Source organism: Papilio polytes, unplaced genomic scaffold, assembly GCF_000836215.1.
Source record: "Papilio polytes unplaced genomic scaffold, Ppol_1.0 DF821067.1, whole genome shotgun sequence".
Taxonomy (NCBI): Eukaryota; Metazoa; Arthropoda; class Insecta; order Lepidoptera; family Papilionidae; genus Papilio; species Papilio polytes.
In genome coordinates, this window is record NW_013528137.1 from 2587223 (window position 1) to 2599392 (window position 12170).

Genomic DNA, 12170 nt, shown 5'->3' on the forward strand with positions numbered 1-12170 from the left:
GGATGATAAATTGTTTTTTCGCAATAACCATTTAATGAATTGAATTGTTTATACGAGTATTTATTAAGGTTTAATATAGTTTTGATTTTATTCTATTTAAAGCTTAAAATCAACCACCAGTTTGTTCTTGTGTTTAATAATTTATTTTTAAATTATAATACAATTTAATGGTGACAGTCATCCAATTTCGTTAAAGTAATATACTTATGAATACTGTGCGGTTGTTGAAATTCATCCATACTTATCTACAATGAGTCATCACATAAAATGAAGGCAAAAAGGTTTTCAATACACCTTTAAAAAGGATAACAAAAAACGCAGTTAATTCTATGACCTTAACAGGTTTTGTCGAATGGAAGTACATATGTAGTATTTGGATTCTAAATCGTTGAACAATTCTGAAGTCGCTAAATTTCTAAAGGTTCTTTGTGCTCTCACAGAGTTCTAAAGTGGAAAGTTTCGAGAAAACCGTGTTAATATATTTGCGTCGTGAAAGTCAGGTCGTTTGAAATATCTATATACATATATGTATGTATTACACTATATACTACTTACATATTATAAAACAAAGTCACTCTCGTCTAGTCTGTCGATAAAATAATTTTGATAATTTAGCCAATGTTTCTGGAAGACCTTGATCTGGAATGACGTGTTGACGATTATGAATGTAAAAGATTAGGAGAAAAAAAATATTATGTATACCTAATCTGTATTTATAGTGTTGTTTCATACGAATATCATTACAATTTTAACAAATACATACGTTTAAGCACATAACATTATTTAGTTCGAGGTTGTCCTAAATCAGTTTTTACCGAAGGGAGTGGTTAGCGGCAGCAACGCGCACGTCGTGTCGCAAAAATAAATAACATTTTTATATTTACAAAAGTTGATTTACAGTCCGGCGGAGCGGGTACGATTCGCGACACGTTCAAGCACCCATAGCTACAAATACATATAAGTACATGTATTGTACGTATATAAATGTACATACTTCACTTTATTACTAAATGGTTCCTATTGTGTAAATAATGAGATGGATTCAACCCTATTGATTCGTATTGTAGCCGTTTTTGTTACCCATCGATGTTATCAATAATAGCATTTAGATTTCTTATTGCAAATTAATGAGCATTTAACATACGTTGCTTCGTAGTCACGTGTTAGGCTATTATTATTTTTGTTGTATTAATATTGGCAAATCACCAGAAAATCTTTTTAAATCACTTAAACGCATTGAACAAAAAACGATTATTTTTTTTGATATACCAGCGTCCTAAGGAACCCTCTTTTTTGTAATTATCCAAACGTTCCTGTTGTATTATGGTCGGTATAATAACGACCTCACGTAGAACATGTGCCACGCTGCGACTGCCTGATATTTCGTTTTTTGTTGAGCTTCGCCATTTCAACTTACCTCCAATGAGCACAAAGGATATAACGACAATAGAGCGTTCAATTAGTGATAATACCAAATTCGATGAAAATCAATAGAAGAATAATTAATCCCTGCGCATGTAAATGACAAGCGCCTACACAACTTGTTAAGAAGTGTATTACGAACTAGATGTCTTTGTATAGAAGGCGCTTTTACCACAAGATTACATAAAAAATTGCCAGTTCGTCGTTGATTCTCCCTGTTTTTAGTTTGCGTATTTTTGCCCTGCGCAATAGATTGGATTTAATTTATCACTCACTTATAAATTTAAAAACTATGACATTTAAAATATTCAGTTTTAAATTTAGGTAAAAATGGTTACGACCATTTAATAAATAATAAAAGAAATGTATATTGTCTTTCTAATGACATGATTTGTTTTGAATTTAAGAATTTGAAAGCAGTCGCTGTTTTGTTTGTACAGTCGCTAACTGTCCTGAATTATGTGCATTGAACGAGAGGTGAGTGTAGGTGCGCATAGCGGTACAGTCGTGAGCGAATACGAGAAATGCGATGTTAGTGGGTCAGGACAGATCATTGCTCATCAACCGAAACTAACTGTATTGAATGATCTTCATATTATCCCCAATACCGTTGTCATAAGGTGATATGATAAAGAAGGAAGTAAAGATTGGAATAACGAATGATAAATCGATCTGCAGGTCACAAACTGGTGCCCTGACCTCAAATTGAATGGATAAGGACATATCCTATGATGATAATGACTTAATTTGTCTCCAAAGAAATAGACGTCTTGAGTTTCGCTAGGAAATAAATTAAATTCCCTTTTTCTATGTAAATAAATAATTTCTATGATTACATTTTCTCCTGTACGTTGCTAACGATTTTTATTGTTCGTGTGAGATTGTGTGTAATATTTAGGGCAATAGATTATGTTTCGTTACTATTTTTTTTGTTGTACAATGTAAAGAAAATGTGTAATAATTCAAAACAATAACATTTTTAGAGTTTAAACTGTTGCTTGTTCTTTACTACATATATTCAGTGTAGAGTAGGCACGGTTTAACCAATGTTTGTCGTTTGTAGTTTTTTTTTCGCAATTGAAACAATGTTTCAACTGTGTCTTGTATGATTGTAGGGTTAGTTTAAAAGATCGGTTACCCCCGTGACACGGATAGAGGCATATTACATTGTTCCCATTACAACACGATAAGGTCTAATTACTGTAATGTCGGTACAGCACTGTTCGTGATTACACGCAACTTGCTTGCTACTGCTAGCTACAAGCTGATTGAATTAAAGACACCAGTATTGTGGTAAACAATGCGTGTACGCTTCACCATTTTTTCTTTTTGCATTTGCCATATAAGGCAAAGCAGAATTTTCCTCAGTATTGACTATAAGCGCGAAATCTCACGGTTCAAAAAGAGTTAATTACAAGTTATTTCTGAGAAATGTTATTGTTCAAATTATCTAGTAATTTTCTTTGAATAATTCCTTTCGTAGATAATTTTAGAGTATTTTGAGTATTTTAATATGTTAGATAGCATTATAATATGTACTTACAGTTACATTTACATATATCGTACATAACATTTAAAAGTACAACTTTGGTTCGTCCCCCGCGCTATGTTAGGTCATTGCCGATGTCAGACGTATAGATACATCCAATTGAAAGTCAAATATTTATAATAACAAAAAAAATCCTTGTGAAAACGCCGTCATGTATACCTTGCATTGTAAATAGAAGTAAGAAATAAATTATTTTAGATATAAATTTGAATGGAAGAAGATACGTTATTGAATATGGCATTTAAGAAATCAAACGAGTTGTAAATATTTATCATGTAATAAAATTAACAAGCTAAAACTTAGGATGCACAGTAACAATCTGTACTACTACATATGTGTAGACACTCTGCCTTTGTTTCGAAGCCGCAGAAATAATTGCATTAAACGAGCGTCCTATCACAGCCACTTCGAATAAATAACATAAACATAAACAGTCTGTTTGTTGTGATGCACATACATGAGATGCGCCGCGCTGCTCCGGGGCCTTCTGAACGATGCCGCCGCAGCCTTGACATTTGAGAGCGCCTCGGCCGAGGTGCGCGGCCGCTACCCGCTAGCCCCAGCGGCGCAGTCGGTTGTACCGCGGTACTGGCAGATAGGGATACCGCGCAGGCACCCGCACGTTCTCCAGGTTGTAGCCTCTGCGCTGGCGCACTAACGCCACACCTTTCTCGCTGTCTCTATGCTTAGAGGGCCTCACTATTCTCACCACATTGGATTCTAATATAACATTGTCTGCGGCTAGTGCTTCTTCCGGTCTTAATTTCGTCACGAGTTTACCTTTGCTTCTAAGAGAGTTGAGATAGTCCTCGCTGAGCACAAAGTCGAAGATCTTGGGCACCTGGTTGTATCGTGTGCCATCTATTTCTCTTTGGAAGCCGGCGCGTTCGCGAGGCGGCGCGGCGAGTGTGTGCGCGGTGAGCGCGAGGACGAGCGCAAGGGAGGCGTGCATGTTGCGCCGCGTGCCGACAGCTTGTGGTGCGCGCGACCATCACACTTTTTATATATAAGTATGCGAACGATCGATACCATTCGTTCCTAATTTGACTGGATGTTTTTTTTGTCTGTTTTTATTATCTCCGGTCTTGAACTTCACATTGTATAGGACGATGACGAGAACGCGCATGGACCGGTACCCCGCATGTTTTATTAGATTCTTGTACTCGCCATGTAATTTCGTTATCATCTCAGTCATTTTTAATGATTTTATGTCAAAAGTTTGAATTGTTTGGAAGAGGTAGTGTCAGTTACAAATAATAAAAATTTACTAAGAATAATCAATAAGTATACTGAGTCTAGCAATTACAGTAAAAGGTTATCAAGGTTGCCTAAGTTCGATTCCTGGTTAGTTAAAGGAAAGCACGAAGTAGATTTTAAGCAGTTCATATTTACCAGAGATTCAACAAGTCTTCAAGTCCAACGTAATGTATACAGCGAACGACTTTGATGTATAGATGAAGAAGTGACAACACGTAAATCGTGCATAGGTAAACGAACTGCTTCTGTAAATATTCGTTTGTTTTCGGAGGAGCGTCATATGTTTTTGTAAGTCTTTCATCGAACACATTCGAGGCATAAGTGAACATGAACGTTCATGAACCTTGTTCCACTTGGACAGGCGACTAGACGACTCAGCGACTAGCTCCGCAAGGTGACTATCACGCGGTTGTGGTTGCATGTTATCACGGTCCCAGCTCTAATCATGAGGTTAATACATTACTAACGAACTGCTAAAGCAATTCCTACCTTATTCATACATCGTACGAGTGTCGATTTAAATTACTATTTCAACATTTGTATATCTAATTTATGACGGTACATAAATTTAATACACATATTGGTGTGTTTCCATAATGTCGGTCGTTTATCTTTTCACACTTAAATCCTACGTTATGACACCAACTATAAACGAAATAATTAAACTACTGTTAAAAACGACAACCGTAAAATAGGCAAGTAATTATTTGGAGTTTTTTGAGGTTATTGTTTATTTTTTCTTTAAACGTACATATATCTCGTTTCATAAACGAAAAGATTTTAATGCTTTCTAATAAACATACTAGTGGTCGCCCATTGGTGGAAATTCGACTATGATTTTATGAAAAAATATCTGATATCAGCGCCGACGACGACGATGATGATTTGATGTCTCATTATGTCAAAGATTAATTTTATTTTGGCAAAATCAAAATAGCTTTAGGTGCTTTCTCGTATAGACTTTTTTTTATAACATAAGGTGGCAAACGAGCAAGCGGCCACCTGAATCCGCCAAAGTGGCGAAGCGACCGCTGCCCATAGACATTCGCAATTACAGATGCGTTGCCTACCCTTATCCGACAGAGGAGGAGATGCACATAAAGAGGATATTTCCCCTTCCTATGCATCTCCTCTACCGTCAAATCCACTTCCCGTTCCCATCCTCTCCTTATAAGAAAAGGGTGGTAAAGAGAAAAGGATATAAATTAGGCCTCCGGCACCACACTGTTTCATATTTGACATTCATCGTTTCGCGCAATTTCCTTAAAAAGGGTTACACAAAAAGTTTTCGCTTAACGTATTTATTATTTAGAGATATAAGAATAAAGAGAAATTTTATCATGGAGCGTTATACGACTTAAGGCGAACTGAACAAAGCAAAGCAAATAAAAATCGATTAAGGCAATGCCCTGAGGTTACTGTAAACTCATGTGATAACAGTACGCAGCCAGAACCGCTATTGCCCGAAACCAACTGTATTTATTTCGGATGATTGAACTCTAAGTACACAGCCTCTCAATGTATTACTTTTATTATGAGATCTGATATTGAATGCTTAAAAATGAATAGTGATTTTTGTCACAATAGTAATTTTAAGGTTATATACAGTCTATAATGACCCTCCCCCATTTACTTTTTTTTATTTAGGAGAGCTAATTAGTTTTTAATTGTCTATTGTTTATTATTGAAATGTGAAAGTAGAGCAGCTAGGCTATGTGGATCTCTATATAATTTGTGGCGTACTTTCTCCATCGATGTTGTATAGCTGAGAAAAGAATGAGATTTTTTTTTAATTACATTTATTTCAAACTGTATTAAGAAACCGAACTTTTATAGTTATTATAATACTATAACAATTAGAATTTTAATTTTACATAATTTAACAATCTCTTTGAGTTTAAGTACAACCAGCTGCATAAATACATACAAGTTTCGAATCCATCTGTTTGCTTTGGATTACTAATTCAAGTTTATTACGAATACATGCATATTTTTTTGAAACCGAAAGTCTATACAAGTCTCTTAAGTTTTGTAAATGTATACATATCTATGCAGCTAACTGTACAACAGATTTCATTTTGGTGTTTTTAAACTAAATTAGTTTAACCATACTGTTAACGACTCATCGCATTTACCGTAGATGTTAAATATAATTCGTGTGTTGTTCATAATTACATCAAATTACACAAACTGCACGAGCCGTCCAAGGATGTTGTTTATTAACATGAAAATATGTTAAATGGACGAATTATTTAAATCGTCTTAGATTAAAAACTTAAAATAGTATACGAAAATACAAATTTTGTCGAAGTACGACAGAAATAAATAAGTTAAACCTTATCTTAAAAGAACGTTCTTACCGAAGTTTCATCTTGAGATCGTAGTTGCCGAATACCGAGGCTCTTTTGTGTTTCTCATTACATTTGTAACGGTATCTTCAATGTTTGTGGTCAATGGTAAATGTGAAATAAAATAATGAATAATTTTTTATTTATCTTTTCGACGGGATGTAGGCAATAGTAAAGAGAATCGTATTGTACGGATATGTTGTATTTCCGACTATAAATTTATTCCGGTTTAATTTTTTCTACGCACTAGCAGTACGAATATTCTTGAACATAGGTTCTTGTGATAATGAATAACGATTTAATTTATAATTGTACAAATTTTTTCATACGGCCATTGTCTACGTTACTTAAGTTTCTTTTCAGTAAAAAGCGCTCTGTGTTTTTAACTAGTTGTGAATTTTATTCTGTTCTCAATAATAAAAAAATAAACTGTGACGAACAAATATTTAAATAAATACTAAGCAATAAATTGGTAGTATCTTAGCGAGATAGTTTAGATTGGGTCAAGGTGTCCAGCAGTCTAGGAAAGCGGACGGACCACTAAATTCATTTTTATCGCTTCATTATTATTATGTGCATATTATGCATGAGTTTAAACAGGAGTCATGCTATTCGCAAGTTTCTCTACGTTTTCTATACGAGATTTTATTTTCTATTAGATTATAAATTGTAGTACTAGTTAATTAGTACAGTAAACTGTACTGTAAATACGGAAAAATCAATTTGATAGGATCTTTTCATCTAGCCACAGATAATAGTTTGGATTATGATGTTAGAAATCGAATGCTAAGCTGTATAGATTTAAACTGGGACTAAAACTGCGGTTAATAAATTATGGTTATAATATGAACGGAAACGAGATCAGACGGAAGTGGCTGAGGTGGGCTTGTACGTGTGTTGTATTGCAAGTGGCTTGGAAATAATCAAGGACCATTCGTTTGAAACGTTTCGTAATTGCGTTACATTTTTTTACGCCTCCGTATCGTTTGAGTATCTTATATGGAGTTCATTGCCTGGTGGTGAAAAAATCATAAAGTGGATAATATTATTATAACAAGTAACTTTTGATAATAGAATTTAGGTTTAATCCGAAATGATGTTTATATATTTCGTATAGAAGTACCATGGTTTGGTTAAAAAAATTATGAACACGCAATGTACATTTTTTTTTCGGGAATGGATAATTGGACATAGATACATTTTTACACATTATACTTTTTGTGGACAAAAACAAATTGATGTAATAAAATGAACACTACAATATTAAAATTTGATTTACGCGTGGTTAATTGCATTCGTTTTTCAAGCGTAAGTTTTAATCTTGGAAATAATTTAGTTAATTTTTTCGCTGTGCGGGTGAATGGCTTTTATACGATATATCTGAGACGTTACAACTAGCGGGAATAAATTGAATTCACAATGAGCTGGAAAAGGGGTCTCTCTTTTTGATTAAAACTTAATTGTAAGGTTTTAATAAGAACATACGAGTTTTTATGATCTTTATAACGCTTTGATATTTGAATCATTTAACTCTTAGTACTTTTATTAAATAATTTTAAACAAGATTTATTTTAAGCAAGTTTTAATGTTTATGAAATCATGTTGTTTCTTATTGTGTATTAAATGAACATTACAAATAATTGTTGTATTACATAACCAACCAGAAACATGTTACGATTTAAAGGCATAATTCAGTCTACGTTACATGTAAATTTTAAGTAGGCACAATGCTCGGATAACGACACACCACAAGGTTAATGGACAATACAATCGAGTGCCATCTTCCGCGTCCAAAACGTTCCGCATCAATCACGACTTCATCCTACGAATATTAATATACACAACCAAATCTGATCACCTCAATATCATCCTTTGTTTATCTTTATATAGAACTAGCTGTTGCCCGCGACTTCTCCCTCGTGATATAAAACAAAATATTGAAAAACGCGTCTTATGTTACTCACTGATAATGCAGCTTTGTAATGTTGAAAGAACTTTTAAAATCAGCCTAGTTGTTTTTAAGTTATTTCAATAAATACAAAAATAAAAATCTCTCCTCTTCATAATATTAGTAAAGGTAAAGATTAGTAGAATTCATATATATCTTAGACAAACTAAACCCTGCCTTGCTCTATAATAATGTAAACGCACAATGCCAAAGTTTTTTTGAGACGAGAAAACCACTCTTTAGATGCTGAAAATTTATACCAATAAATTAACTCTATCTCTTCTTGCAAAGATTGGTATGACCGCCATTAACATTAAAGCATTAACGCTAAATTGAAACGAAAACTCGACTCTTTTGTTTTTATATTACTTTTATAAGCAATACTTTAGCGGCCAGATACAGATATTGTCAGATTTTAAAATACAGATTTAAGTATCTGTAGTGTTTTCCTAAAAAATCTGCAAGCACTTATCACGAAGTCACGACAATACACGTATGATAGATTGATTATGTGTTTAACATAATTTGATCTGTGGATCTATAGCTTTTCGAGAACTATTGAGTTTTTTAACGTGGTCATATTCAATACTCTTTTGCCACTCGAACTCTAAGATAATATATCGAATTTCAAGGTTTCATTGAATTGGTTTGTAACCAATATATGAACGGGAATATAACAGAATATTTATGAAAGATAATTTCGAGATCTTGATAGTGATAAACTTTCTACATAAATCTTAATTTGCGATTATAAATTCATCATAGGGAGATAGGATTGTGAGTTAAATAACATTGTAAATATTTACTTTTACAGATATATTTTGTAATACACTAATATGTTGTTGGAGTGTGTGAGGTCATTGCTTCTTAATCGTCGATTCTCATCTCATTTGCGACACATTTGCCTCAACACAATGTCCGATGTATTATTCATGAAACAAATATCTAGTGCGCATTATTCTTTGTTTGCATATGTTTATGTATACTTTGATTTTTATTGGTTTTACTTTTAATGTTTATGTAAACAATTTGCCGCTTTTTCATTTTATGACAAATTTATTTTACACTTAAATGTGTAACCTTCAAGTATTTTTTTTTTACCTTTTTTTACATGATCACGATTTTCTTATAATATCACAGCTAATGTCATATTCAAATGTTGGTACAATTATTTTAATTATTAATGAGCTTTATGGAACTGTATGAGTAGAAGATGTTACGATAATAAGATAATATCTAACTACAAACATTACAGTGAATCATATTATAAATCTTACGTCGTTTAATCATCAGCAGATGCCGTGGGAGAACTCTGAGGAGCAGATGAACATCCCTCGTGAGATGCGCATTCACGTGCAGCGCGTGTTCGCCATCCCCCACAACATGCCACCGCCACCACAAGACACCATGGGTCCCTTCGCGCCCCCGCCGCCGCCGCAGCCTCGTGAACAGAACGAGGTACGAGTGTATTAACATAGTAATCGCCAATGCCGCACTCAGAGTCGTTTAGTCTAGCCTATAGTAAATTCATTTTAAAAACAAAAAAGGTAAAATGACTGGTAATTACAGTGGAATCTGATATCTCACTAGTCAGATAAGAATAAAAAATGTTAAAACCTGTTTTGCTTTTGTTTCAATACAGTCGAAATAATAGTTATCATTTCATTCAATTTAGTCTAGTACATGCAAATTAAGTAGATATATCCTGATCAGTATGCATTAGACATGTCAATCTGCAATAATTGCACACAATAACACGCAAACGGGTTCTGCAAGTGACGTTTGCAATAAACTATGCGACATTAACATTGTCGCGGAAATTGATTTGATTACAATGTCTAACACAAAAAAGCATGACTAAAATAATGCATCTTTACAATCTCGTAATTGTTTTAACTCAAGTAATTGTAAATTTACTTTTAAATAAAATAGATTTTTGGCGTATCAACACATTTATGTGAGGTATACAAGTCGATGTTTTTTTAATGTAATTGTGTCATAGGTTTAGAAATATCTTAAACTATTGAGACTGTTATGTGTCTTTTTGTTGCATTACTTATTGTCATTTATGGCATGTCCATAAGAAACGCATTATTCCATTGCACATAAACATTGGGTTTTTAAAAATTATATGATCTGCGCCGAATAAAGCTATTTATTTACATTATATTAAAAACTGGTTTCAGTAAAATCTACTCTGTCGTAAGTATGAATTAAATTTAGTTTTCATAGTCTTCATTATGTATTTTTTAATTATGTATGATAGCGCTCATTTAAATGGTAAACGCAGGTAATGTTTATAAATTTTCTAGAATAATGTTAACTAGTAGTTAACTATTGCAAAAATAGCCAGGCTCGACGACACGCAATAACATGTTTTAAATACAACGCAAATGTTTTGCGAGTGTGTCCACTTTTGCTTTTTGCGACCCATACGAAGAAAAGGTATTGTTTTTAATTTTTTGCTGATATACGCAGACTTAAAAGCTTCGTCACTTTTTTGTCGATTTATTAATAGCTTTTTGTTTAAAATATTTAATATGTTTTTAAATTTTTCTTATTAATATAATTTCCAAGAATTAAATGTTATGTAACTTACCTTGCATGCAAATTTTCGTTAAGTTTCAAAGCAAAAGCTTGCACGTTAGATAAAAACTTAGTTTACTATAGAATTAGTGAAGCGTTAAGCTTTGTACGTTAAAGTACTCGGTGGTTGGGAACATCAGGGTCAATATTTAACGTTCTCTCTTATACAGAGTAAACTTTTTTGTTATTTCTGCAGGGTAGAGCAAAATAAAAATTCTTATCTAAGGGTTCAAAAGAAAATATAATCGTATTACATATTATCTATAATAAATAATGTCAGCAGGGCTTTGTTAAAGATATTATTTTTATGATGATAACTATTTTCTTTTTTTATTAAACGTCGACTGACTTTTTAAGGTTAGAAGTTTCTTCAAGCGCTGTAAAAAAGGCATTTTATTTCATGCCAGTCTCATTTTTGAGATTAAACTTCGATGGGGGTCTATGCCCATTAATTGATGTTAATTTAGTAATTATTTCGCAGGGTCGGATTTGTTTTGTCGGTTTATTATTTTACACATTTTATGTCCATTTACAGCAGCCCGCTGTTCTCCACCAATTCGTACCTCAGCCCGCACCTACACAGGAATTGGAGCAGCCTGAAGTAAGTAATTAATGACTACAATCCTTTACGTGACGTTTACTATTAATTGTAATCAGTAATCTTAACTTTCCTGGTAAAAAAGACATCAGATTGATGTCTTACAATATTATTTCAAAATGTGTTTAAAAACCCGATAATTTATTTACGTCAGTGATTTATTACAATAATTTTGAATTCCAAGAAAAAGTGTTTGGAAAGGCATAAGTCCAACATTTATTTGTAGTTCTTAGAATGTTTGTTTCCTTATTCGTGTCGTCTATCACGGATTTCTAATCGATTATTTATGTCTCTGTTACATAGCAGAAGATGCCGATGGAGGGAGCGGGAGGTCCGGTGCAGATGAGCCTGCCGTGGGAGCTGACGCCGGAAGACCTTCACATCATCCACCGCACCGCGCAGGACGCTGCCGCACAGCGCCGCGATCAGCAGATGGACAGCGATATGCAGGAGGTACTTGCT

The 12170-nt window shown here is 33.7% G+C and overlaps 2 protein-coding genes across 2 annotated transcripts in view; one reads left to right on the forward strand and one right to left on the reverse strand.

Annotated features, from left to right (window-relative positions):
* The window catches only part of LOC106109799 (actin cytoskeleton-regulatory complex protein PAN1), a gene marked incomplete in the record, with an annotated part of 35634 nt that overhangs the window by 22153 nt on the left and 1311 nt on the right, over nt 1-12170 (forward strand). The window contains 3 exon segments of the mRNA XM_013291413.1: nt 9818-9982; nt 11646-11711; nt 12012-12161. Coding sequence (XP_013146867.1) covers nt 9818-9982; nt 11646-11711; nt 12012-12161 — 381 coding nt within the window.
* On the reverse strand, nt 3233-3967 carry LOC106109800. The gene has a single exon (XM_013291414.1). It carries the CDS (start codon nt 3921-3923, stop codon nt 3525-3527), a length of 399 nt encoding a protein of 132 aa, XP_013146868.1. The 5' UTR covers nt 3924-3967; the 3' UTR covers nt 3233-3524.